The 27,737-nt window shown below is 46.4% G+C and overlaps 5 protein-coding genes across 8 annotated transcripts in view; 4 read left to right on the top strand and 1 right to left on the bottom strand.

Moving 5' to 3' along the window:
• Positions 1-7,557, top strand: part of LOC120908796 — a 43,304-nt gene extending 35,747 nt beyond the window's left edge. For all 4 annotated transcript variants that reach the window (XM_040320159.1, XM_040320156.1, XM_040320158.1 and 1 more), the window contains exons 4-8: positions 3,847-3,953; positions 4,704-4,895; positions 4,978-5,261; positions 5,345-5,490; positions 6,167-7,557. In XM_040320159.1, coding sequence (XP_040176093.1) covers positions 3,847-3,953; positions 4,704-4,895; positions 4,978-5,261; positions 5,345-5,490; positions 6,167-6,430 — 993 coding nt within the window. In that variant the 3' untranslated portion in view covers positions 6,431-7,557. The remainder of the gene's footprint in view (positions 1-3,846; positions 3,954-4,703; positions 4,896-4,977; positions 5,262-5,344; positions 5,491-6,166) is intronic.
• A 75-nt stretch (positions 7,558-7,632) lies between these two features.
• Positions 7,633-10,231, bottom strand: LOC120908795 (pinin). Its single transcript, XM_040320155.1, has 3 exons — positions 9,169-10,231; positions 8,744-9,088; positions 7,633-8,668 (listed from the first exon to the last, which is right to left on the bottom strand). The coding sequence occupies exons 1-3, from the start codon at positions 10,049-10,051 to the stop codon at positions 8,454-8,456; spliced, it is 1,443 nt and encodes a 480-aa protein (XP_040176089.1). The 5' UTR covers positions 10,052-10,231; the 3' UTR covers positions 7,633-8,453.
• A 301-nt stretch (positions 10,232-10,532) lies between these two features.
• Positions 10,533-12,502, top strand: LOC120896483 (tryptophan--tRNA ligase, cytoplasmic). Its single transcript, XM_040300642.1, has 3 exons — positions 10,533-10,807; positions 10,911-11,139; positions 11,211-12,502. The coding sequence occupies exons 1-3, from the start codon at positions 10,654-10,656 to the stop codon at positions 12,160-12,162; spliced, it is 1,335 nt and encodes a 444-aa protein (XP_040156576.1). The 5' UTR covers positions 10,533-10,653; the 3' UTR covers positions 12,163-12,502.
• Positions 12,503-13,129: 627 nt separating this feature from the next.
• On the top strand, positions 13,130-15,114 carry LOC120894812 (mucin-5AC). Its single transcript, XM_040297647.1, has 3 exons — positions 13,130-14,410; positions 14,484-14,616; positions 14,690-15,114. The coding sequence occupies exons 1-3, from the start codon at positions 13,600-13,602 to the stop codon at positions 15,054-15,056; spliced, it is 1,311 nt and encodes a 436-aa protein (XP_040153581.1). The 5' UTR covers positions 13,130-13,599; the 3' UTR covers positions 15,057-15,114.
• Positions 15,115-24,131: 9,017 nt separating this feature from the next.
• LOC120894830 lies at positions 24,132-26,352 on the top strand. Its single transcript, XM_040297676.1, has 3 exons — positions 24,132-24,321; positions 24,632-24,752; positions 24,837-26,352. The coding sequence occupies exons 1-3, from the start codon at positions 24,282-24,284 to the stop codon at positions 25,633-25,635; spliced, it is 960 nt and encodes a 319-aa protein (XP_040153610.1). The 5' UTR covers positions 24,132-24,281; the 3' UTR covers positions 25,636-26,352.
• The last annotated feature ends 1,385 nt before the right edge of the window (positions 26,353-27,737 follow it).

Below are 27,737 nucleotides of genomic sequence, written 5' to 3'. Positions count from 1 at the left end.
GATAATTTCTTTCCATCAACATCCTTTGAAACCTGCATGTTTATTTAATTTTCGCCATGTCGGACAAACACATGCGTGCGGGCTTGTTTTGAAGTCTTTGATTTATCAATTCTTCCTCAAGAATTCGCGACAAAATTGTTGGGATAGAGCTTTTGCATCATGTTGGTCTAGAAAAGTACGATAGGACATAGGTGGAGGATGTTGGACCAGGTTCGCGGACTTGGATGTCATATCGAAATTCCACCAAAATTCGATTGAAATGATCACATTGAGTTTTGGTGCCATTGCTTGCCGCTGAGAGGCCAGTGGACTATTTACTATTTATTTCACTGTTTGGCCGGTTGCATCGACCAACTGGCCAAGCGAACGTAGGGAGGTAGCGACTTTATTTTCAGCTTCCTTTAAACCTCAAGTCGCTCAGTGTTGTCGACCATTCGGCCATTATCGTCTTTATTTCGATGATAGTTGTATTGTTGGCATACCAAGATGTTGTCGATGCCGGAACAGGCTTACAGGATTTTCCAGGAGTTCTCATAGCTGTGGGACACCTTATTGACTCTTTCTTCCGTGAAATGAACTTAATGTAATAGGGAATTGACTCTATAGCACCTTTGTTGGACAAATCCAATAGGAATTTCCAAGGAGATTGTGTCCAAGGATGCAAAAAGGGTGCCATAGTTCGACTGATAGATAGGTGTCAAATTTAGTCTGCTGACTCATGTGATACTGCTTATTGAAAATGCAATTAACGTTTCATTGTTGTGGAGTTGAAGATAAACCCATGAAAAATCGACAATAATGTGCCATTATTTTTTAATGCGAACGTTATTAATCTGATATAGAATTCCCCACCCTTACCGAGAAGATCTTCACGTTCTTCTACAGTTCTATCAAATAAAAGTACTCTCCATTAATATTACCACTGACCAGCTCTATATGCAATTAATTCAAGCGATACTAAGCCGATAGGAAAATGTGAAATGTACACTAACATGGCTTGACAGCTGCAGCGCCACAGCTCATCGTAACCACTCGCTTTGCTTTGATTAATCCTCCCCTGGGACGGGCAATCGCCTCGTACCCACCCAGCCATCGACGTGTGGCGGCGTGTCTCAATGTTGCCCGTTTGAAAACGAACACACACACACACACACACACACACACAAAAGTAACGCAATTGCAAACAAACATTGTAAATCGATCCCTAGAGAAAGTTTTCGCTGGTCCTGGAACTACGGGAACATGTGTAAGCGAAGCGAGGGGAAGGAAAAACTCAACCCCAACAGTCAATCGAGCAACGACCGACCATGGCTGCACCGCGCCCCTAACTTCAATCGATCATCTCAGTCCGATTCCGATGACAAACGGAGAGCTTCGGATCCGGAGCACACACAAAGGCAAGGGGAAAAAAGCAAATCGCCCCGTCTGTTGCTGACAGCGTACAAAAAGCGTATCCACTCACATCGATCTTACCCCGTCTGTCAGCGGGCCTGGGCAGTCCGCGGCTCCGGGTCTGTTGGGCCCGTTTTGCGAAACGCTTATTGCGATTGCAAAATCAATCTTCCGATCGATCGGTTCGGACCGGGGCCGCGAGACCAGAAGAGCGCGCACACCACGGTTCGTAATAATTGAGATGATTTTTCACTTTCGCTTTCTCGTGCAAACTCCCCGCACATTGCCGATGCGTTCGCGTGATCGTTTTTTGTTTGTGCGTTGAATTCTTCACCGTTTGAAGCGTTCATGCGTGTGGTGTTGTTATGCTGTGGGCAGGCTAGGTCAGCTTCAGCGGACATACCACCGTTTCTTCTGGAGTTCGTTTGCCTCGAAGAACTCATTAAGATATGGCCGTCCTTTCTTCCCAAGGCTCCCTCTCCCTCTCTCTCTCTTCGCCTCGCCAATCGTCATTCTTGTCATTAGCATGCACTGACCCTTGTCTAACTTTTCGGGCACAACCCGGCACAAAAGCTTTTAAGCGTATGCGGCTGATGACTTCTTCCCTTGCCGTGCAGCGAACGCTCACCCAGGGCAACTCCAACAAGAAATACCTAGGGATCGAGTGTTCACCATTGTGTGTGTGTGTGTGTGTGTGTGTGTATGTGTGTGTGTGTGTGTGTGTGTGTGTGTGTGTGTGTGTGTGTGTGTGTGTGCATGTGGGAGGAGCAAGACACCCAAGACAAAGAAACCGATCAGCACAGCATCAAACCTGATCGGTGCGATGATTTGTTATTGCGCATTCAGCGCCCGACGGTGCATTCAGCAACGGGATGAAGTGCATTCGTGCTCGTGATCGGTAGGTTGTGTTTTTTTATTCATTATTACCATTATTAGCTATCGACCCACAAAGAAGAAGTGCTGGCGGTAACTCCACACTACCCAGAGGCGTGTGGTACCTTACCGGTTGCAGCATGCTTTTATGGTGCACCATTTCCTATGAAGGTCAGGCACGAAGGTCAAAGAACCCCTCCACACACACAATACCACCCACCCAGCTATCCCCCCGTTCGGTGTATTGTTGACGCAATGTAAAGCCTTCGTTCAGCACCGTTTACGTCCCACCCGGCTCGCAAGGTCAGCGCGATGATTCTCGTAAAAACCAACATCGATAGGAGCGTTTAATCAAAGATTCAATCGACGAGGACGCGTCAAGACGCTTGCGTGCGCTCGTTCGAGTGAGGCCGCCACATCACGGAAGGGCTGCGGATTTTAGGTCAGGTCAGGCCGGAAGGAGGGGATACATTGAAAAATGATCATCACCAGCCAAGCACATGGAATTTGAACAAAATCAATTCCAAATTAATAAGCATTCCACTGCTAACGCTAAAGCCGCTTAAACCGATGATCGATCGGAATGTATCGTGAGCTTTTCATGGCCACAAACAGGGGATCTTTAGCGAACATGCCCACCATGCTTACCCGTGGCCCAATTACCGCTTCCTTTACGTCCGACACGTTGGTGGCGATGTGTAGATGGGCAGCACAGTTTTGGACACTTTCTGCTACTTCAATGGATAAACCGAAACCCGCACCCCGGCGTATCGGGCGTAACATTCCACCACCGACCGGACAGATGTGGAACAAACGGAAAAACGACCACCATCATGCTCATCAAGACGATCCGCGATCGCCCGCCGCATCACCAGCAGGCAATAGTCGCGGCAGCATGAGGTGAGAATTGCAAATTTTAGGTCAGCTGACTCCAGCACTGTTCCCCTGTGAAGCAGGGAAAGTAATAACAAAAGTTTCCACTTTTCATCTCAAGTGCAACCGTTTGGGAGGCTTGAAGGAACCACTTCCCTCCCCGTTCGATGGTACTTCGATGGTAAAGTGTTCATGGCATGGACAAGTGCGTTCCAGATTTGGGCTTTTGTTCGCTTTAAATTTTTCGAAAGGCTACAGTGCGAGTGTGGTGCTTGTGTATGGGCTAGTTTTACTTCAAACGATCAACCTTCAACTTCAACGGAACCAAAACGATCATGCACACCGGGTTCGTCGCTTATTGTTGAGTCTTTCGTTGTTCGGACTCTAGTTGAACTTCTACACACCTTCCCGGAATGCTTGTTACATTAAAAAAAGGCCAATATTATGTGCAACAGCTCTTCTTTCCTGCCCCCCCCCCCACCTCATGCCGCTTCGCTAATGCTGCCGCTGCTTCCACACTAACCCAAAACTCATTAATAAAACGTCGGAGCCAATCGAGCGTTGCCGGTGCGTCCGATAAACAGCTCATAAAGCTGTCAGACGCCGCGCGCGCGAGGGTTTGTACAATTTGTTATTACATTTTAACGAGCTCCCATCCATCCTCTCTAACCGCTGGCAATACTGTGTGCTTCCCATCTTCCCGCACAGCGCACGGAAGAACGTTCGGTGCAGCTGGCCGTCCGAGTGCACAAAACGCTGGAGCTGGCGGACGACAAATTCTACGTTATCACTTGTGGCAAAACAGGATTCGCAAGGTAAGAAGTCGCAGCAATTGCATATCTTCCTACAGGCCTACAGGAACATCTTGCGCGGATGATCGTCGTGGAGAAAGACACACGCACACGGTGGTGTAGAATGCGATATTACGCCACCCGGGCGCGATTAGTGCTAATGAGATAGAAACGTGTCATGATGGTGCTAGAACGCGCGTCACACAGACACATATGCAGTTCCCTCCGCACGCATGGGAGGGAAGCCAGAACGGCCCAGAATGGTGGAACCGAGGAAAGAGTCAAGGTGTCCGTAGGTGTAAAATATATGTACATGGAATGTTTTCTGCAAAAAAAACACCGCTCACGACCCTGACGGTCGATAGCAGAATTGGCGATCGAAGCCCGGACGGACGCGGAGCGGAGACAAAGTCGAATGCGAAGGAACAATCCATAACAGTGGCCTTCATGAATATTGAAGCAATTGATGGGTGGACGCAACCCCCGCACACGGTGCCGTTCTTGTACCAGCGAGCGGTGACCATGTGGGGTACTGGCAAGCTCGATCCTTTCCTTATTGAGTGGCAGACACTGGTGCGTTTCGATCGCCGTACTGTACTTTCCGTTTCCGATCGGTGCGCTGAGACGTTTGCTAATGTCTTCATCAATCAAGCTCCACCGACGTGGGATTGCGTGAAGAATCTACCCAAATTACTCGCTCGCCTAGATTAGCCTCACACGTATCCGCTGCACGTCTAATGCACCATTACGCTAATCTCGCTTCTCCCTCGACAGAGACGACAGCGGTGCGGTGGCCCTCAAGTTCCTGGACAGCACGGGCCGGCGCGTGCGGGAAACGGTCTACAACCGGGAGTACACCATCAAGGCGGAAGTTACCAACCCGAACGGGACGTACGGGATACGCGTGAAGAACTGCTTCGCCTTCAACAAGAAGAACATGTCCGTGGCGCTGATTGACGATCGCGGGTGAGTGAACGATTTGGCTGCCACAAAGGCGGGATAGGATTTTAACACTTTTTCTCCCCCGCTCTCCCAACTCGCCACGCAGCTGTCCGCTGAAGAACGACACGATGACGCGGTTCCGGACGAGTGCCGATGGTACGAGCGCCACCGCCCAGATCATGTCGATGTTCAAGTTTTCCGAAGGCTCCGAGGTGCACTTCCAGTGCGACGTGGTCCAGTGCAACGGCCGGTGTCCCGAGCTAGACGAGGCGATCTGTACCGGGGACGCGAACGCATTCGTCAAGTCGGCCCGCGCTCTCGGCCAGATGGACGACGGAATGCTGCTGGCGGCGACGACCGTTTTCGTGATCGATCCTGCCTTCGCACCGGGTAACTGACTGACTGATGGACTGTTGGCTTGTAATGGCCTTTTTCAATCGATTCTAATCGCCCATTCCCTACCCTTTGCACAGTAATCTCCGCGATCTGCGATGACACTGGGATCCGTCCGCACTGGCTGCTTTGGCTAACGATCGCGCTCGGCGTACTGTTCCTGATCATGCTGCTGATGAACATCTTCCTCTGCACGGCCATGAGCTGCAGCTGTGCGCAGACTGAGGTAAGTTTGGCCTTGTCGTACATTATACAGTATTGTTGGGTTTCATGAATCTTTCGTTGAGAATCATTCATATGAATCTTCAGTGATGAGTGATTCGAAATTCGAATCGAATTCTTCAAAGATTCATGTATATCTAAATATTCATGAAACTCCAAGGATTGATTAATCTCTAAAGATTCATGGATCTCGAAAGATACATGAATCGTCAAAGATTCACGAATCTTTAAGATTCATAAATCCATTAAAATAGACCCAGGGGATTCATGGATGTTAAGAGATATCTGAATTTAAAAATATTGAATTTGCCCAATCCCATTTAAAACATATAATAAGCCCCAAGAACGCCAAGAATAAGAATAATAAGCTCCAGCTCTATAAATGTTTAGAGATTCATGAATCCCTTGAGATACATCCTTCGAGATATAAGAATTTTTGAGATTAAGAATTTTTCAGACTCATGAATCTTTCGGGAGTTATGATTCTTCCATCTTTCCGAAATCTTTGAGATTCATGAATTATTCCAACCGAGATTCAGATTCATTTCATAATCATAAAGATTCATTCGAATTCATGAATCTGAATCATATTCACCCAACACTAGCACAAAGTGTACAAAGAACACTACTAACTCGATATCTCTTTTCCCCGTTTATTCAACCCCTCCACCCTTCAACAGATCATCGAGAAGGAACCGTCGATCATCGAAGAGTACGATCCGTACCGAAGTTGGCACGGGTCGCAGTACGGCTCCCGGTACTCGCTGCACGGTGGGCGCGAGGGCGGCCACAACAAGGGCTACACGAGCGGTGGCAGCACGATTCACTCGAACCGATCGCTGCCGATCGATTCGGACCATTACGCGATCGTGCACAGCCGGCCCGGTTCCCGGCACTCCGGACTGCACGGACATCGGCCGCGCGGCCCACCGAGCAATATGTAAAAGCTGCGACCACAACCGGCACATTGCTGCTAGATTTTTTACACCTCCATCCCATTTCGCGTCCCCTAAGCGAGCACGAAGATCGATTGGTTGAGTAATGATGTGCGGGGGAGGGAGGTTACACCGAGCACTGCATCGCACAAATGCGCACAACAGCAAACTTGTACATAACCCAACGGTGCTGTGTGTGTGCCTGTGTTACATGCAGTATAATGGTTGGGTGAATCTATACCGAACTCTCGTCACCGATCCTTGGAAGTGTCTGCGGACATGATCGATCATCATCACACGTCCAACAGGAAAGCGAAAACAAACATTACAAACGAAAGATTTCATTTGCACAGCGCGGTCTATTCAACTATTTAGCATACACAAGGTAGCGCACGTTCATCCATCCTTTGCATTCCGCAAAAGTGATCGGTTTCTATCGCAGGATAGGATTTGCTGGGAGTTGAGTCTTTACATCCCCTAATACTGGTAGAGTGTTATCGCTCTCTTCCCTTTTATGTACCGATGAATTTGGGCCAGCCCGAAGACTGACAAATGCCATGTAAAAGTACGTCTTTCTGCTGGGCTGTTGCGGTAGCAACGCATTACGGAAAACAAAATTCACCTAATTAAGTTCAGTAAGCGAACGAGTTAAACACAGATATAGACCGATGCACAGGGAGGAGGGAGGGCTGCCGTTGATATAATTACCACTACGATAGGGAACGTTCACAATGCAGCAAATGATAGGCAGGATGCATAATTTCATTACTATTCGTGACCGCAACACATCCGGCGTAGATCAGAGTTGTAAAAGAGTACTTTAATATACCATAGGTCTACTAAACTAGTAAAACTAGCCGTAAAACTAGAATCAACCAGGCAGCTCTGGAATGCTTTGGTCCCCATAAGCAAACACCCCGTAAGCATAGGAATTGGAGTGAATCGAACGGAAGTAGATTAATAAAGTTAACAATCAAGCAAGTACATTTAATTCATCAGTACAGGAACACGAACAGAATTGGAAAGGAAAACGACAAGAGGAAGAAAAAAGAGGACAGGAATTTGCTTTTAAAGTTGTAAATTTTTGCATAAGTGAGAATAGTTAATAAAAGTACATACTAATTCGATAAACAAAAGGATTCTGTGCACTACTGTACGTTCCGTTCCGGCAGCTCTCGACCGTTTGCTAAATGCTAATCCGAAACGCCACGTACGGGAAGTATGAAAACCGGTTTATTACATGCTAAGTGTAATGTGTAATTCTTTCACTAAATTATGTTACGGTATCGATAACGCACTGCACGGCCTGTAAATAGGTGAGTTTGAGTTCATCCCTATCATCCCTATCAGCGCCCTTAGCGTCTATCTTACGAGGTAAACTTTACCTGCTACAAGCGATACGGTATTGTTGCATTTTTTGTATGTTGCCCACTGTACCGCCTTGGTACAGCAACGGCAAACATGAGTTATATCGTACACCTTAACCGCCTAATGATTACTCTTATTCTCGTGTTCCTCTGCATGAAAAGCGGGGAGGGGATTCGAAAGAAGTGTACACGATTGTTGCTCGATGCTGATGCGGGAGAACAACATTTTATGACGAATTTCATGAGCAATACAGAACTGATAAAAGTGGACTGAAATGGTATTTTTAGATAGTTTGAAAAGAAAAATAAAGGATCGATTATGCTGTTCCCTACTCACCGAGTGTATGGATCTAAAACGAAAAGAACGTTTTGCTTCCTTGATGAGCTGGCCCTGAGCTAAGAACAGATTATTGCTCTGATGGAAAAAAAGAAATTACCTCCTGCCTTTACATTGACCATCCTCTCTATCTGAGTATCATCCTGTATGTTATAAAAATATGGTCTTTGTGTTCGTGTGTGTGTGTGTGGCCTACTGGAAGGTAACGTCGCCACGGCGACTGCCACGCGGGGCGCTTGTACTGTTCCTGCAAAAACAAACGAACAAAACGCAAACTGATGGGAGACTAATTCCTTCCTGCAGCTTGCGAGCGCCTGACTGAACACGATCAATTATTATTATCGGCATTGGCGGACGTTCTGAACGTGATTTGAATATTCTTTGCCGATCGGTCGATGGAGCTCTTGCGCCTTTTAGGGCTCTTTTCGGAACGTTCATTCGGCTCTGCGATGGAATCGTCCACATCCATTACTATGCTTTCCGATGCCTGCACTCGTGTGGACTTCAACTCTTCCGCCGAAACGTCCCGCCGTTCTGCAGTATCTGCAATTATCGATTTAAAAATGGCTTTAAAATGTACGTCGCCATTGCGCGTCACCATTGCAAACACTTTCTTACCTTGCTTGTGGTCAGTGTTGTGAATAGTAATTTTAAACCGTGACACCATCGAGGCCGGAAGTGCGGGGCCCTCAGGAACGTCGGGCTGTTCGTCCTGCTCGTACTGGTACGCACTGTGCGGATCATCGTCCTCGTCGTCTTCCTCCATCTTGATGCGATCGTGCTTCGAGCCCGTGCCGAAACTGTCATCAAAGCTGCCGGAAGCTGCTTTCATCCGATCGTACCCGGCGGCACCGGTACGGTCCTTGCCATTGTTTTCCTCCAGCGATTTGATGTCAGCCTTGAACCGTTCCTCGACCGCCTCAATACTTTCCATCACTTCCTGTCGCTTCTCGTCCATCAATTCTGTTGGAAATGAAGGAAAATGAAAACAAACCTTTGACTCGTACACGAACGCTGCGAACGCTCGATTGCATTTCACTCACTTTGCTGCTCCTTCTGGCATTCGGCCAGCTTCTTCTCCATGGCAGCATTCATCCGCTTTGGCAGGTAGAAGATCGGTGGATTGGTTTTCGTTTTGATAAAGTTCTGCAGCGGCCGTTTCGAGTTTTCCCACACCTCCAGCGCCTTCAGCTTGGCCATCTTCGTTTCTAGCGCGCGTATTTCGAGCTGCTGCCGTTTCCGGTCGGTAAACAGGCACTGCTTCTCCTTCTGCATGTTTTCCCGCTCCATCTTTTCCTGCTCCTCCAGCTTCTTCTCGATCATGGCCTTTTTCTCCTCCTTTGACTTCAGCTTCGACTCCTCCTGGGAGAACTTTTGCAGCGTGCCGAGCAGCGAGCCAAAGATGCGCCGATTGCGGGCCCGGGACCGTTCGTCCGAGCCCTGTGCCGCCACGATGTCCTCCTTGGACGGTTGCTCCTTGATGACGCGTGAAAACAGTCGCGGCTTTTCGTACTCTACGTCACGGTTCGGTGGCCCGGACAGGCGACTGAACACGGATTTCGTTTCCCCCATGGCACGTCGTTTGGCCGGATTCGGGTGGCCACCGGATTCGGGGTACGGTCTGGCGTGGTCCCGGCGCGGGCCCATCGCATGGGGCAAGTCGAAGCCGAGCGAGTTTCGCTTCCGCGCATCGTAGCCCTCCTTCATGGCGAACCCCCCTTTTTGTTGCCCCCCGTTCGGTGTGTTCGGTCCGCCGCCGCCGCCGCTACCGCCACCATCCTCCCGCCCATTGTTGTAAGGCTCTGCGTTGGACGGATCGCGTCCGAATATTCTCCGGATGTTATCGTTCAGCCCTTTGAGATTGTTTCTCGCACGGTCCAGCTCGTTCTGCAGGTCGTCGCACCCCTTGAGCAGGTCGGTTGCCATCGTGACCGGGCGTATGGTTGAGTTGCAGCCACACGTGCACAAGTGCAAACGTTTAAAAATACACCGATAAGCTTAGAAAACTAATATGCACCGCAGCATTTATCCGGGAAAACATTAGCTAAACAATTTGTTTCTTTTTTGGTTATCTTTTTTCTTCTCTCTTTTCTAATTTTGCACTTTGACAGATGGTGCAACAGCGCTTGCAGGCTCTGCAGCGGAAATGTTTGGAAATAAATGACAGCCAACGTTGCGCTGTTTTGAAAATACCGTTTAGCACAACGTGGAGAGAAATGGGTTTTTCTTTTGTTTTAACTATCTAACAACATAATTTGCATTTTTATGAGAAAAACAACGTAACAGAAACATTTTGTTTGCAAATTTATCTAGAAATAAGAAAATAAAACTGCATTTTAAAATTTAGTACAAAGCATTCCAGCTGTCAGCCATCAATTAGCCCACCACAACAAATCCTCCTGTCATAATATACACGGTCGGCAGCGCGGTGTGTTGGCAGAGAAAATCACACTTTCGCACAGCACGGAAATTCTGCCAGTGACCATCAGAGTTTGAATGAAAGTGCGGCAATATTAGGACAGGAAATCATGAGCAATCTTCCGGACGTAGAGCAGTTGAAGCTGGAGGAAAATCACACCAGCGCTGAAGGTGCCGCCGCCGCCCCGGTCGCGGAAGACGTGGTTGATCCATGGACTGTTACCAGCTCATCCGATGCGGGAATTGATTACGATAAGTTGATAAGTATGTGCCGGCAGTGTTCGTGGAACGATTCTTACACGATACAGAATAGTTAACTAATTCAATTTCCGACCATGTTCCCCAAACCCGCCGCTCCCCACAATAGAGCGGTTCGGATGTTCACATATCGATGCGGCACTGATCGAGCGGCTCGAAAAGGTCGCGGGAAAACCGGTTCACCATCTGATCCGTCGTGGTATATTCTTTTCGCACCGTGACCTACACACACTGCTGAATGCGGTAGAGGCGGGCAAGAAGTTTTACCTCTACACCGGCCGTGGACCGTCGTCGGACTCGATGCATTTAGGTCACCTGGTGCCCTTTATCGTGACGAAGTAAGTGCGGTGAAGTGGGGGGGAGGTGTTGCCAAAGGGAACAATGATGCAAACATTCGCCTTCATTGCAGATGGTTGCAGGAAGCGTTCGATGTGCCGCTGGTCATTCAGCTGACCGACGATGAGAAGACGCTGTGGAAAGACCTGACCGTCGAGCAGTCGATGCGGATGGCGCGCGAAAACGCCAAGGATATCATTGCGATTGGGTTCGATCCGAGCAAAACGTTCATCTTTTCCAACCTGGACTTTATGGGCCAGTGTCCCCAGTTCTACCAGAACATTATACGCATCCAGAAGTGCGTCACGTTCAACCAGGTGAAGGGCATATTCGGGTTCGGCGACTCGGACGTGATTGGCAAGATCGGGTTTCCGGCGGCCCAGGCAGCACCCGCGTTCTCGACCACCTTTCCCTTCATCTTCGGCACGGACAAGCTGCCCGTGCTGATTCCCTGTGCGATCGATCAGGATCCCTACTTCCGCATGACGCGTGACGTATCGCCCCGGCTCGGCTTCCCCAAGCCGGCCCTTATCCATTCGAGCTTTTTCCCCGCGCTGCAGGGCGCACGGACGAAAATGTCGGCCAGCGATACCAACTCGGCCGTCTTCCTAACCGACACGGCCAAGCAGATCAAGACGAAGATCAACAAGCACGCGTTCTCGGGCGGGCGACAAACGCTCGAGGAGCACCGGGAGCACGGTGGCAACACGGACATTGACGTGAGCTTCCAGCTGCTGCGGTTCTTCCTGGAGGACGATGCCGAGCTGGAGCGCATCCGGGTCGCGTACGGCAAGGGCGAACTGCTCAGCGGCGAAATGAAGAAGATCGCGATCGACACGCTGCAACCGATCGTGGAGGAGCATCAGAACCGGCGGAAGGAAGTGACGGATGAGGTGCTTAACCTGTTCCTTACGCCCAGGAAGCTGAACTACGAGTTCACAGTAAAGCTGCCCGGCGATAGTGCGAACGGGGCGGAGGGAGCGAAGAAGAAGGGCAAAGATAAGAAGGCGGCTAAGCCGAATTAGCGACGATTGTGGGCAAATACACATCGCGGTCGGTCGCATTCGGGCATGCAATTATCGGTACTTTAGAGGATTATGATAAGGGCGGCGTCACACACGTCGCTAATCATTTTCCGCGTTCGGCAGCAGTGCTTCTATGGATTTGAACGGTACGCAAGTACCTGTTCCGCGAATTACTTCACCCCCCAAGCCACACCAACACGGAACCGGATACTTCGGTTGGTGGTGGTGCTGTGGAAACATTTATTTATTTTATTTTATTTTTAGCCGCGTCGTTGCTTTGCTTACTGCAAGTAAAACTAAATGCACGGTGATGAATAAACGTGATGAATAAAAAATAAAATTTGTGTTATTATTTTGTAGAAAAGGAAATGCAAAATGTAATTCTACAAACAAAAACGAGGGACGGGCAAGTAAAATATATACATATTAAATTAATAAGCATTAAATACAAAAATGCACTCAAACGCATCCTTGCATTAGAAGAATCTACCTGTTTTTGCGCAAACAATTTCACTTCACGCAAAAGCTCGCAGCATAAGCACTGACACCTCGAGCCTCTCTCTGTCTCTTTTTCTCTGCTCACCAACACTGTCACATCCCAAGGCAGCAAGGAATCGGAAGCGCTCAAAGAAAGGAAACACGTGTAGCTGAGCTGAGTGACCTGTGCTCTACCCCGTGTCTTCGTTCAAAAGCAATGCGCGAAGATAAATGATCGACAAGCATTGAGAACAATAGCGCGCGCTCTCCTCCTTCTACGATGTCTCATCTCCATGATGTTGCTCTACATTCAACGACGGCATCGCAATGGAAAATAATAAAGAAAAAACGAGCGACGCGAAACGATGTAACCTCCCTCTCCAAGGCGGGGGAACACAAACACTTGTGCACACAAAACCCCGGGAGCTCGGAGGATGGATGACGATCGTCGCCGGATCTTCTTCTAGCGCTCGTGAGTGAGTGGAAACAGTTCGATGCAATAACAGCGTTTGAACGGAGTGAAGCGAAACAAAAAAAAGCCTTAGAGCCACCCGGCCAAGGCACGGTTTGAGGAAAAACGTGGTGCCGAAGAAAGGAGCGTGGAAATAAATAAAGAGTGACAATACATTTCCATATCGATTTTGTTACGGACACCGCGCAAAAGGGTTGCCATCCTTGGGCGGAAAAAAGGGTTGCCGGTGCCGGATGTCTAAGGGCGCTGGTGAAGCAAACGATCGCCACAGTGTCGGTTAGTGCCGCTCGGGAAGTGTTTGCGAGAAGTTTCTTTTGGGATTTTTGTAGAAAACAAGTTGTGCTACAGTTGAAGATCGCTTGTTACTAAAATTCGGAGCGATCGCAGTGTAATGAACGAGGCCTTTCGTGTATGTAAATCACAAAACAACGTGTAAATAAGGCCCCAGCAGTGTGTTCCCCATCCTGATCACCAGCGTCGAATGCATAATGAACATAGCCGATCTCATCCCGATCGATCTGTCCAACGATCGCGAATTTGCTGCCACCGCCTGCAGCGCACCGTCGACAGCCGGCGGCAACGATGTGAGCCACCACCAGCACCACCGACCTTCGGATGCGGTGCCGGTGGTCTCGTCCGCCGGATACATCCACGTTCCCACGCCCACCTTTGCCACGTATGCGCCAGTGCCGGTCACGCTGCCGCCCCTCTTCACCTCACCACCGTACGAGCGACGGTATCCGACGCGACGAACGACGAACCTGGCCACCAGCAGCACGACCCTCACCACGAACACCAGCACCACCACCGGCAGCAGCAGCGAGCATCTGTACACGGTACGACCGGTAACACCACCACCCATCGGTGACCATCTCCCTGGGACCAGCATCCCGGTCAGTGTGCTAAAGCTAACGCCACCCCGCTCGTCACCGCCTGCCACGTTGCTGCAGGCAAACGATGCGAACCGTTCGCCGACGCCCGTGTTCGCGATGGATTTTACGCGCATCGGCCACTGCGGTGCCGGAGCGGAGGAAAGTGATCGACTGGTGTCGAACGTGGTGCTATCCTTTGCCAGCCATCCGGGCCAGCCGTCGGCCACGGACGGTATGCTGAGCTTTCCGGGTGGTTCCGGGTTGAGTTTCACGGCGACGGCGACGACGATGACGACGACGACGAGTGCGACCGTGCCTACGACGAAAACGATCGCATCGTCCAGCTCATCCTCCTCGTCGGCGGCCGATGCGCTGAGCCACTGTGACGTCAGCCTTTGGCGCAAGCGTGCGATGGAGATTGAGAAAGGTAAGGACTTGGAGAGGGCAGCCACGCGGGGAGGGGAATAAAAACACCCACCTGACGCAGTGTGTACTTGCAGATTACAAAAAGTCCGCCTGCGACCGGGAACGCACCAGGATGCGGGACATGAACCGTGCGTTCGATATGCTGCGCTCGAAGCTGCCCAACAAGAAGCCGTCCGGCAAGAAGTACTCCAAGATTGAGTGCTTACGGTGAGTTGGGCGATGTCTTCCAATTTGGTTTGTCGTCCAGATCCATTTACAAGGGATTTCCATTTGTGCACAGGGTAGCGATACAGTACATACGGCATCTGCAGCGTGAGCTCGAGTATCCGACCACACCGTCGCCCGAACCGCACGAGTACATGTACGAGGTGGTCACGCCGTTCAACCACATCCCGACGCCGGCCAGCGCCTATGCCGGGCTGGACACCAACAACAACAACCTGTCGATCGTGTCGGCCCATTCGTTTGCGGTCGTTCCACCGCCGGTCCGGCCAGCCGTACCGCAGCCAATGCTGCCCGCCCTGCCAACACCACAGCCGCAGCCGGTTGCGACGGCTGTGCCACACAACAACCTCCACCATCATCACCATCACCAGTGGTACATAGCGAACAGTGCCGATGGGTACAGCTACTACTATCTTCCCTAGCCGGTTGGGTTGAACAATTGTTGTGTTGTGTACATTTGAAATACAATTATGAACATATTTTGCGCTAGAAAGTGGAATGGATTCGTTTGGGTGAAATGTGGAGAAAAGAGTGGTGTTAAACAATCGGATTGTTAAACAATCACAGAACTTCTCATTCCGATGGAGAGCACCGTCAACGTTTTAGGCAGAAATTTATGATTATAAATCAATGGACGTCCTTATCCTTATCGCTGATTAATTGATCATACATCATATGACAAAGACCTGGAAAGTATCGTAGTGAGTTAATCGAAAATGAGTTAATTTCATTGCAATTAATGGTAATTAGACTATCATTGCATACGACTTCGTTGTTGAGGGCCATTTTAACGTTACCTCTAGAATGAGGTAAAATTCAAACCTCGTTTTGACTAGAAAATCCTAACTGAATATAACAAGAATTTCTACAGCTTTCCTTAATTGAATCTTGATTTCGTCTTTCAAAAGCAAATATTTAAATGTTGATTAATTAGTCACAAAAATAAGCTATTGATTTGAACCTTTACAATGGCATCGCGGACCGTGTTACAGGCTTTTGAGGGTCATATGTGGCCTACCGGCCGTAGTTTGGAGAGTCCTGGTCTATTCGATAGATGCGTCGGTTCGTAGGACGAATTTCGCACCAATTCCACGTTACCACAGTAGCACTTTCACATGTGTCGCCGCAGCAGGGCTGCAAGGACTTGTTAAGTACCACGCAATCGGAAGAAATCTCGGAACCTATTATAGGCTGGCATAACACCATAACAAAAAGCTGGTGATCTAACTGGTAAACGCACCGGACTTTACCAAAAACCTAAGACGTTCTATTTCCAACACAGACAAGATCACTCGTACGATCAAATGAGCGTATATGATCGATCGTATTTTTTAAAATTGTTATATACTTAGTTGCCAGACTACGATGTGTTCAGGAATAATAGCTTTATTTCAACTGACTATTCTATATGGTTATACATGTATACTACGATCGTACAATAACTATTCTATATGGTTGTACATGTGTATTGTGATATCCAACATCTCCCCCCTTATGGATTCGGCATCCAGTAAGATTTGAACCATTCTGGTAATTTGATAACTCTTCGACTTCTTTCCAAAATTGATGATTGCTGCTCTTGTTGTTGAACAACTGGTTCTTCTCCCTCGGATTCTTCTGCGTTGTCATTTTCGGAACTAATGTTACCCAATTCAGAATGATCTGGAGTTGAACAGAGTGTCTGAGATGCTAGTTCAGTATCGCTTGATGTTGTTACAGGTTCATCACAGGAAACAAACTGTGACGACGTTGATTGTTGGTCTGACGGTAAAGGTGATTTCAAACCAAAATCATCAAGCAGTACAGATAGTGGTGTTGAAAATTCTGCCATGTTTTGCCCGTTTGCCATTCGAGATTTCAGCTGGTTGGTGTGTGTTCGTACTAACTGCTGTTTTTCTTTAAGGAAAACGTTATAATTAACGTTGCCGATTTTCTCGATTACGGTTGCTGCTTCCCACTGCCAGGAGTTTCTACGATATATCTTGACATAAACAGCATCGCCCTGTTGATAACATCGTTTCACTGCCCCGTGCTTTTTGTTGAAAAATTCGGCTTCCTTCATTCTGTTCCTCGGCTCAACATTTCCGTGCTCGCTTGGTTTGAGGAGCGACGATATAGTTCGTAATGGTCTAGACTGAATACTTCGTTTCAGTGTATCCACAAATCGTTCAGCTAACCCGTTGGATTGCGGATGATATGGAGCAATGCGCAAGTGTTTGATGCCTTGACTAACGCAAAACTCCTTAAACTCGTAACTGGTAAATTGAGTACCGTTATCAGACACGAGAACTTCTGGCACTCCGAAAGTTGCGAAAATTTGTTTCAAAATTCTTATTGTTGTTCTCGCAGTTATTGATCTGGTAGCGTAAACTTACGGCCATTTCGAGTGTGGATCCACGATTACAAGGAAGTAGAATCCGTCTACTGGGCCTGCATAGTCAATGTGTACTCTGAACCATGGTTTTGATGGTATGGGCCAAGATTCCAAAGTTGTCTTTGTCGGTGTTTTCGCTGTAATTGCACACGGACTACAAGATTTAACAAAATCCTCGATTTCTTTATCCGAGGCCAGTAAACATAGCTTCGAGCGATTGACTTCATTCGAACTATTCCTGGGTGTCCTCGATGAAATTGTTGTAGAATCTTTTTTGAAATATATTTGGTACAACAACTCTGTCACCAAACATCACGCATCCTTGGACTATTGATAATGATTCGCGCCTCGCGTAGTAAGGTTGGATTGCAGTTGGAAGATTAGTGGAAAAATTCGGCCAACCTTCACGAATGAATTTGCAGACTGCTTGTAGTTTTGAGCTTGAAGCGGATGCTTTACGGAGTGCTTGAAATGAAATCGGAGCCTTCTGTGTTGTATCGGACAGAATGCTCGAAAGGTCATCTTCTTAAGTCAGTGTTGCAATTACGTACTCTTCTTCCGGCTGCTTGTTTCGGTCAATCAATCGTGATAAAAGATCTGCGCATCCGAAATCTTGTGTGGACACGTATTGAATTTCGAAATCGTAATTCAACATGGTAAATGCCCACCTTTGCAAACGGTTAGCGGTATGAATTGGTATACCTTTTTTTGAACCAAAAATTGAAAGTAATGGTTTGTGATCCGTGAGCAAGGTGAAATGACGTCCAAGCAAGTATTTGTGAAACTTGCATACTGCGTAAACTAATGCGAGAGCTTCTTTTTCTGGTTGTCCATAGTTCTGTTCAGCGGGTGTAAGTGTTAGTGACGCGTGTTGAATTGCTTTCATTTTTCCATCAGTAAATTGATGAAAAATGACTGCACCAATTCCTTTGTTTGATGCGTCCGCAGCAACGATGATCGGAAGTTTCGGATCGTAGTGCGTTAGGAGCAAATGTGACTGAAGTGCTTCCTTAAACTTGACGAAAGCTTCCTGACACTCTGATGTCCATTTCCATTTCGATTCCTTCTTAAGCAGCTGATCCATAGGGTAACGTAATTCGTGCAGGTTACGAACGAATCTTCCGTAAAAATTCACTGCTCCAAGATAAGATCGTAGCTCGGACACATTGCTTGGTGGTGGAATCGTAGCAATTGTCTTGATCTTTTCGGAATCTGGACGAATACCATGTTTATCTACAAAGTGTCCCAAGTACACAAGTTGAGTCTTGCAAAAATGGCATTTTTCGGCTTTTACATGAAATCCGTACTCCTTAAGGCGTGCGAACAAGGTGTTGAGTGAATCCTTGTGTGATTTCATATCCTTGCCGAAAACAATAACATCATCAATGAATGATCGCACCCCAGGAATATCAGCTATCATTCCATCTACGAGGCGTTGCAATGCTCCTGGTTAGTGATGGGAAAAATGAAGCTTTTGTCGAAATCGATTCCGGCTAGCTCCGCAGTTTTCTGGAATCGATTCCGGCTAGTAGGTCCGGAATCAGTTTCCGGAATCGATTCCGGAATCGGCTCCGGAATCGGAATCGACTCCGGAATCGGCTCCAAAGATGATTCCGGAATCGGCTCCGGAATAGGAATCGGTTACGGAATCGACTCCGGAATCGGAATCGGTTCCGGAATCGACTCGGAATCGGCTCTGGAATCGGTTCCGGAATCGGCTCCGGAATCGGAATCGGTTCCGGAATCGACTCGGAATCGGTTCCGGAATCGAAGTCGGCTATCGAATCGGAAATGGCTCATAAATTAGAATCGGCTACCAAACGGAGTCAGTTTTGGCATCGCCATAAAAAGGCGTTTGGGTCCAATCATACTACGTATTGATAACCGCAAAAATCCAAATTTACTTGTAAAAGATCCATTCGCATGGAGATTCCCGGACTGATTTCGCTCCGGAGTCAACACCGGAATCGGCTCCAGACCAACTCCGGAATCGGCTCCGAAATCGGCTCCGGAATCGGTTCCGGAATCGGCTCCGGAATCGGCTCCGGAATTGGCTCCGGAATTGGCTCCGGAATCGGCTTCGGAATCGGCTCCGGAATCGGTTTGACTCCGAATCGGTTCGGAATCGACTCCGGAATCGGTTTCGGAATCGACTCCGGAATCGGTTCCGGAATCGAAGTCGGCTATCGAATCGGAAATGGCTCATAAATTAGAATCGGCTACCAAACGGAGTCAGTTTTGGCATCGCCATAAAAAAGGCGTTTGGGTCCAATCATACTACGTATTGATAACCGCAAAATTTACTTGTAAAAGATCCATTCGCATGGAGATTCCCGGACTGATTTCGCTCCGGAGTCAACACCGGAATCGGCTCCGGAGCCAACTCCGGAATCGGCTCCGAAATCGGCTCCGGAATCGGTTCCGGAATCGGCTCCGGAATCGGCTCCGGAATTGGCTCCGGAATTGGCTCCGGAATCGGCTCCGGAATCGGCTCCGGAATCGGCTCCGGAATCGACTCCGGAATCGGCTCCGGAATCGGAATCGGCTCCGGAATTGATTCCCAACACGGAATCGGAATCGGGTAGGTCCGATTCCGAGCTCCCACCACTACTCCTGGTGCTGATTTTACCCCTGGTGCGAGACGGTTGAATCGGAATAATCCACGATGTGTATTGATGGTTAGTAAATGCTTTGAATCGTCGTCAACTTCGAGCTGAAGATAGGCATTGGATAGGTCTATGATGCTAAAGATTTATTTATTTATTTATTTTTATTTTATTAATTGCTCGGCCACGTTGGGTTACAGCAATAGTGCTTACTGACTATAGTATACAATTTTACACGAAGGAGTAGGAAGGAGTTTATGGTACGGAAAAGGAGCGAAGACGGGATCGGTAGACAGGATAGGAGAGGACAGCAGGAAGGCAAGGCGGAAGTGATTACATTAGTAAACGCTGCTACAGCTTGATTTATGTCACAGTCAGCATCAGTAAAGGACCAATCGGTACCGGCTAAAATAAGATGAAGCTTTTGGTAGTCCAGTTTCCTAAAATTGAACATACGAGCCGTAGGTATTCGTTGAGAGGATGCAGGGCGAGAGTGCGTAAGGAGCACACTTGTCTCATGAGCAGGATGATGATTGTCTAGCGCGACGAGTGGAACAGGTGAAGCTATGGCGGGGGAGCAGCGCTCCAAGAAGGCATAGCATTGGCAGCATTGGCAAATAGAAGGTCCAATTGACTTCCGCGTATATTTTTTATGCCAGATAATTGCAGCAAACACCGACATTCCATCAAGCAGAGAAACATTTTCACGAGATACACCAGTAGGGATGAAGTGATTAACGCACGATGCAAACGGTTGCCAGGAGAGTGATGGTGAATTAAAATCACCAAGTAACACCATAAGATCATTTGATTTAAGTTTGCCAGCAACGAAACTAACACTCTCATGCAAATCGTCAAGGACTTCTTCGGAAGAACGCAGATCGGGTGGAATGTAAACGGCGCCGATATAGATTGCAAGGTTTTGAAGCTTAACAATTGTCCAAACAAGATGGTGCTGCCGTTAAGTTGCGAGAAAATTTCTTCTGGTGTTGGCAATGGATAATAAGGTTTGCCTCCAACGCAGCATTCAATCCTGTTGAATAATCGGCACATATTCGAACACGTCCATTCGGTTTCCTCATCGCCACAATTGGAGCTGCCCACTCGGAGAAATCGACAGTTTCAATTATGCCCAAGTTTTGCAATCGAGTAAGTTCGGCATCAACCAAAGGTATTGTGTTAAAAGGTACAGGACGCTTTTGGCAGAAAACAGGCTTTGCGTTTGATTTGAGGTAAAGCTTAACCTTAGTTTTCTTGCAATGCCCCAATGTATCCTTAAAAACATCCGCATGCTTCGCTTGAATTTCTCGCATCTGCTGGTCGACCGATTCTGTTGTTAGTTGATTACAAATCGTATCGATTGGAATGGACCAAAGCTCGAATAGTTCAATTCATTTTATCCCTAGCAAGTTTAGGTTAACTGCTGTAGTGACAAAACATCTGCCTTGTTGAATCTGGCCATTGATGTTGATGGTGCACTGGAATTCACCCGATAAATGGAGTGGCTTACCAGATGCATTGATGGCTTGAATCGTCACTGGTAGGATGTTCGGTGAGCCCAACTTTTGCCATGTTTGTTGTGAAATCACGGTAATATCACTTGCTGTGTCGAGCTGCAGATTGATTGTAACGCCGTTGATGGTTGCAGGAACAAATTTTCTTTTGCTGGAGTGTTGAGTGATGTGATTGACAATATAGACACCTCTGGCATTCAGTTTTCCTTGATCACTTGTTGATGGTTTCGTGTTAGTCTTCTCCTCCCCGGCAGGTTTGAATTTTGAAAAACATCCGCAGTAGCCTTCTTTGTGACCAACACGATTGCATTTTCTACACTGGTGTGTCGAGTATTGGCAATCTCGAACAAAGTGCATTTAACCGCACCGCCAGCATGGTCTGCGAGGTTGCTCTGATGTTTTTGATTCTTGATACCGCTGTCGATACTGTTCGTGATGGTGATGTTCTGTCTTCTCATGTAGAGCGTTTACCGTTGTAGATGAGTTTGGCTGTTGCTCAACTATGGAGGTATCTGCTTTCAAATTGACGAGTTTTTGGAAATCGTCAGCCAAATTTTGCAGTGTAATGGGCGCATCTGCAGTTTCGGCATCAATGCGAGAGAGTAGTCTGGCTCGTATGTCTGCGTAGGTTTGACCTTACAATCCACAAATAAATACTAAACACTTGAAATAGTCAGCCTTCATGTTGTGGAATTCTGAATCTTCACAAGCCCGGTTCACTTTCGCCGCGTAACTAATAATGTCATCTGCTTCGGTTTTGACGAGCTGAAGACAACGGTAACGTCTGCTAAAAAGTGAACTCTGCGACCCGAAAATTTTCGATAATGTTTGCACAGTTTCCTTGAAAGTTAGCTCCTTCGGAAGTTTCGGGAGGATGTAATTGGTGTACTGGTTGTGTGCTTGTGCATCCAACTTCCTCAGTAAAAGCCTGACTTTAGCGACATCTTCCAGATCTTTGGCATCCGACTCGAACAAATCTTCATAACGTCGAAACCATTTTTGAAAAGTTCCTCCGTTCTCTGGATCGAAGGTAAACTCGGTCATGTTCATTGTCACGAATCGTTCCGTATTATTTGTACCCGTTGATGTTTCTGATAGCTTCTGCAGAGCCTTCAAAATCTCTAATTGAATGTTCTGATTTTCGAGAGACATTCTTGCTTTCAACTATCCTCGTCGCCAATTGTTATATACTTAGTTGCCAGACTACGATGTGTTCAGGTTAATAGCTTTATTCCAACTGACTATTCTATATGGTTATACATGTATACTACGATCGTACAATAACTATTCTATATGGTTGTACATGTGTACTGTGATATCCAACAAAAATCATGTTAAAAAAGGTGAAAAACTGATCACCATTAAATTCTGCAGAAAATAGCATGATGAGAAACGTTGGGTAAACCCTGTGCGTCATAGTGGAGTGGGCAAGATCAGTTGTAGTTTTTAGAACGGTAAACGTGTTTGACTTCCAATTTTGACTACGTTTAAAAAATAAGTAAAACAACAACAAAATAAATAGCTATTTTATTATCGCTAGTTCAATTGGACAGGATACAGGACTGCGCAAATAAATTTCAAAGATCTCTTTTACTCTTAAGAGTACGTAGAAAAAATGGCCTCTTAACCCAATTAAAATGAGATTCTTATGACGACCCATTAAGAGACCTAAATTCAAAACCAAACCCATACTAGTCCTGACACCAATCCGCTACAAATTCTGGTTCAAGAGCTGCACATAACCTAATGCCGGTCCTGGATCTGATACTGACCCTATACCGGTCCTGGAATCGCTCATGAATCCATACCTGCCCTGGAACCAATCATGATCCCATACTGGTCCTGCAGCCGATCATGAATCCATACCGGTGCTAGAACCAATCATGAACCCATTTCGGTCTGGAAACTGATACTGAACCCATACCGGGCCTGGAAGGTATCATGATCCCATACTGGTCCTGGGACGTGTCATGAACCCATAGCGGTCCTGAAACTGATCATGAACCCATACCTGCCCAGGAACCTATCATGAACCCATACCTGTCCTGAAACCAATCATGATCCCATACTGGTCCTACAGCTGATCATGAATCCATACCGGTGCTAGAACCAATCATGAACCCATTTCGGTCTGGAAACTGATACTGAACCCATACCGGGCCTGGAAGGTATCATGATCCCATACTGGTCCTGGGACGTGTCATGAACCCATAGCGGTCCTGAAACTGATCATGAACCCATACCTGCCCAGGAACCTATCATGAACCCATACCTGTCCTGAAACCAATCATGATCCCATACTGGTCCTACAGCTGATCATGAATCCATACCGGTGCTAGAACCAATCATGAACCCATTTCGGTCTGGAAACTGATACTGAACCCATACCTGCCCTGGAACAGATACTAAATACATACAGGACCTGGAACTGTTATTGAACCCATACTGGTCCTGGAACTACTCATGTATTCATATCAGTCCTGGAACTGAAAGTAAACTCATAAAGGACTTAGCACTGATTCTGAACCCATACCGGTTCTGGAACTGATCATGAACCTATTCTGATCCAGAAATAGCTCCCGATTTCAATTATTTTCTAGAACAGTACCTGGAACTGTTCCGGATTCGGAACGACACCTGGACCGGGTATGTTACCGATAAAATTCCAGTTCCGGTCACTAAACCATACCAGGTAGAAAATTTGCAGCATACGAATAATGTAAGAATTAGCGTAGGAGATAACGTAGGAAATTAGTAGAATTTGTTTAGTGATCTAACAATCTGATTTTTTAAATATTTATCATACCATAAGGAATTGATGCAGTAAATATTTCGATGCAGTCCACGAAACCCTTTATGCTGAACCATGTACCTTTCCCAGCAACGGCAATTTAAAAACCTTGGTGTAGACCCGTCTAGTACTGCATCTAGCCGGACCGTATGCAGCTTAGAAGATGGTTTAAAAGACCCTTAAGCCCATTGCATTTGCAGATGCGTTTATTGCCCGGTCGCTTCAGTTGCGTTACATTCATCGTTCAAGTTAGACAGTTAGCTGCTCACCGTCATTCGCCGATTTGCTTCGTACTTTTGGCCCGTTTGTTTTGTACCTTTTTATATGCAGTCAAATAAAACTTTGAACTTTAAACGCACAGGATGGGACGCCTTAAAGGCCAAGCTAGGCAGAGCAAAGAAGGTTAGTTAAATGATGATGAAAGTGTTAAAATTTGCCATTCAATTTGCTCATCATTCAAGTGCAAATAGTTGTCGTTAAAAATGAGCATAAATCACTTAACAAACAAATAATGTTTAATCAAATGCATATTTGCAATGCATAAATGTAGAAAAAGGCAAAGATTGTAGACGAGCAATGACCACCGGGAGCCGGGTCGGTCGGTGCGTGATTTATGTCGTCCGGCCGGTAGCCCCTTAGGTGCCGATCATAAACCCTTTTATGACTCATCGATGCCTACGGGCTGCGCTTCTGTTCTTTTCTCCCACTTTAGAGATAGGCAAGAAAGCTTGCATTCGCGAGCATAAGCGATTGATGAAGATGAACGTTTATTACGATCATCTGCGCCAGCTGCTACACATTCCAGCAAACACCTCGAAAGTCCTGACACTTGCGTAAGTATTTGAATCGCCATCGTAGCTTAAGAATGTTCACTCACTGATATTCTCCTCCTATTTTTTGTTTCTGTGTGGCTACAGTCATACTGCAATGTATATCGATGTACTTGAGTTTGTTTTGAACACGGGTCGCAACGCAAAACGCACCGATGCAACTGAAGAGTCGGCCGAAAAGTCAAACGCTGAGCCAGCGATGGACTGCAACGGGGAGACAGCGTTCCTGTTGCGTGATGACTTTCGAGCCATTCTTCCTGCGGATGATCAAGAAACGCCTTTGCCCGAACTGCTCTACAAGTATCCGTACATACAGAAGCTGTTGGCCGGTGTAACAAGCATGCCGCCGGAACCAGCAAACCAGCTCGACGACGATGACTGTAATGTATACGACCATATAATTCCATCGCTCGTTGAGGTTCAGATGGCAGGTTTGAAGGTAGAATGTGAAGAACAGCCCGTAACTGATGAGAAAGTAAATGAGCAAATCTTTACCGATCAAACCCCTGCCACTTCAAATCTCGGCGAAACGAACTCCGAACAATTTTTAATAAAACACTCCGCCCAAATGCAAAGTCTACGATTGGCACCGTGGAATGCGTCCAACAACCACGAGCTCGAATGTTTGCTGATGAGTGAAAACGAACAGGACTTGGGACTTGTATTGCCCACCTTTCCGTCGCTCATAAGCAGCATTCAAACTCGTCGGGAGGGTGAAACGTCCTGCCCGAACGTGACGCCACCCGTACTACAGCTAAACGAGGACATGCTTACACTGGAACCGCATGAAAGTGAGTGGGAATTGCCTGAGGATGTTTCGGAGTTTCTGCTCGACCAATGGAATTTGGACATGGAGCGTTCTCTGGAACTAATCATGGATTATTAGACAAAGGACTCATAAAGGCGATCCATTGGATCGCACAGGTAATATTGCGTGATCTCCATCGTGCCAAGTAGAGAATGTATTTCTTGTCGAAACAATTTGCTCCTTTTTGACAACCTCTCAAACGAGCGGTAATTTTAAATTAACGGTCACAGCATGTTCAAGTGCTTTCAGGGTTTTTTTTTTTTGTAAATATGTGATTGTGTTGTGAAGAGGGGCAGAGGCAATTGTAAATTGACTAACATTTTCATATTTATTGAAGCTTAATATTCCATTAATTTTACCTACAAGCCACATAGATTCAACCTATTATTTATACACTAAACACATTCCCAGGAAAAAAAAAACGAACAATAGTAATAACTTACAGATACAATAGGCAGTATGTATCATGATTATTTTGATTACCCAATGTTCCTCCCATTCGATGAAAATTCGTGAAAGTGCAGATCACTCCATATATAGTTCGCAAACGGGATCTTTCGTCAAATTGCTGTTTTTGGATTTATGGAGCTAAACATTAAACATCATCAAATTTGCCATATTTCAAATTTACTAAATACTAACTTACTAACATATTTCTTATTTTCAAGTGTTTGAAGTTTGATAATTTTTAACAAAGTTTTCTCAACCTTCACTTTTTACCGTTAGGGTTTACTCAATTTTTAAACTAATCCTGCCTAACAAATGACTAACAAAATATATTTCAATGGAGAAATTTCATATTTAATCTCCCTATACAAAACGAAGTAAGAGGTGACGCTCACGTCACGCTCACGTTACGCTCATAGGTGAAACGATTGCTCACTATAGGATCTTCCTGTACGAAAAAGTTACTCACTATAGAACGGTTTTGCTAACCAACTATGGGTGCTTGGATGATTTTTATTTCTTTGCGGTGTTTCCATTCTCCGAGGCAACAAGCAATGGTAGAGTGATTGAATCATTGATATATTCAAATCAAAAGACATTATTGTTTTCTTCTACACACGTGTTGAAAGTGTATCAATAATCATCAAATTATTCCCAGTTATTCTAAATAATTCTGTGGTAGAGGCTATACCCCGTTCCATCCATTTGATCATGCGTAGTAGTGTTTTTTGTGTAGTTTAAGACGTTTAAATAAAAGACTTGCTTCGAACTATCATGTACTTGCTTCGTGTACCATCATCCAAATGCAGTCAAATGCTTGCTTCAAAGGATTGCCAAATTGTACGCTATGAACGTTGAACAATCACAATTTTTCATTGTACATTAACCCAAAAATGCGTGGTACCATGCACCAGATAGTAAAACCATCGGAGCTGCATAACTAGGACTAAGTGAACAACTTTAAAACATGCTTATAACGGGTTTATATTTCCCACGGAATAATATACAATTATAATATACACGAAATAAGGACATTCCTGGCCCATGTTTTTTTTTTTATATGAGCACATGATGAAGCAACAAAGTTAAATGAAGTTAGTTTAATTGATTTTATTTGCATTTAGCACTCCTGGATATCCATGGCTGCTTGGTACACAAATAGTCATGCAGAAGATAGGGCACAGGTCAATAATAAGCCGTGACAGTGAGCCCTGTGGATGGAAGACCCATATGTCATATGAACATGTCATGACATTTAATAGAAGCTATGCCATAAGTTCAGCATGACTAAATTAAATTTTCGTATGTCCTATATGGTTGTGAAAATGGTCAATGATAGCGGAATAGTCAATCATCTTCTTCTTTGCCACAACAACCGTTGTCGGCCAAGGCCTGCCTGCGCCACACCGGGGCTTGGTTTTTAGTGACTTTTTGATAACTTATAGCAGGATAATAGTCAGTCATATTGGAACTTGAACCCACGATGGGCATGTTGTTAAGTCGTACGAGTTGACGACTGTACCACAAGTCCAGCCGATAGTCAAACATATTGAAAAGAAAGTGGGCCACGATTGCTAATGTTATGGAAACATTAACATTTGTAAATAAAACATTTAAATAAGTAAATAAGACAAAACTATGGAAGGGCTATAAACCGGGATAAGAATTGGATGGAAACCTGTACCAAGATAGCAACACGGTCATAAAAAGTATCAGTAAAAAGATATCAAAAG

The sequence above is a fragment of the Anopheles arabiensis genome, chromosome 2, assembly GCF_016920715.1.
Source record: "Anopheles arabiensis isolate DONGOLA chromosome 2, AaraD3, whole genome shotgun sequence".
Lineage (NCBI taxonomy): Eukaryota > Metazoa > Arthropoda > Insecta > Diptera > Culicidae > Anopheles > Anopheles arabiensis.
The sequence above is the reverse complement of the archived record's forward strand: the minus strand, read 5'-3'. Positions and strand labels throughout refer to the sequence as shown.

Coding starts and splice junctions, on each gene's coding strand:
- LOC120908795 (XM_040320155.1), bottom strand. CDS start 10,051: ATGGCAACCGACCTGCTCAAGGGGTGCGACGACCTGCAGAACGAGCTG. Junction 9,089..9,168: donor ATGCCAGAAGGAGCAGCAAA/GTGAGTGAAATG, acceptor CATTTCCAACAG/AATTGATGGACGAGAAGCGA. Junction 8,669..8,743: donor CAACACTGACCACAAGCAAG/GTAAGAAAGTGT, acceptor CGATAATTGCAG/ATACTGCAGAACGGCGGGAC.
- LOC120896483 (XM_040300642.1), top strand. CDS start 10,654: ATGAGCAATCTTCCGGACGTAGAGCAGTTGAAGCTGGAGGAAAATCAC. Junction 10,808..10,910: donor TGATTACGATAAGTTGATAA/GTATGTGCCGGC, acceptor TCCCCACAATAG/AGCGGTTCGGATGTTCACAT. Junction 11,140..11,210: donor GTGCCCTTTATCGTGACGAA/GTAAGTGCGGTG, acceptor CCTTCATTGCAG/ATGGTTGCAGGAAGCGTTCG.
- LOC120894812 (XM_040297647.1), top strand. CDS start 13,600: ATGAACATAGCCGATCTCATCCCGATCGATCTGTCCAACGATCGCGAA. Junction 14,411..14,483: donor TGCGATGGAGATTGAGAAAG/GTAAGGACTTGG, acceptor GTGTACTTGCAG/ATTACAAAAAGTCCGCCTGC. Junction 14,617..14,689: donor TCCAAGATTGAGTGCTTACG/GTGAGTTGGGCG, acceptor ATTTGTGCACAG/GGTAGCGATACAGTACATAC.
- LOC120894830 (XM_040297676.1), top strand. CDS start 24,282: ATGGGACGCCTTAAAGGCCAAGCTAGGCAGAGCAAAGAAG. Junction 24,322..24,631: donor AGCTAGGCAGAGCAAAGAAG/GTTAGTTAAATG, acceptor CTCCCACTTTAG/AGATAGGCAAGAAAGCTTGC. Junction 24,753..24,836: donor TCGAAAGTCCTGACACTTGC/GTAAGTATTTGA, acceptor GTGTGGCTACAG/TCATACTGCAATGTATATCG.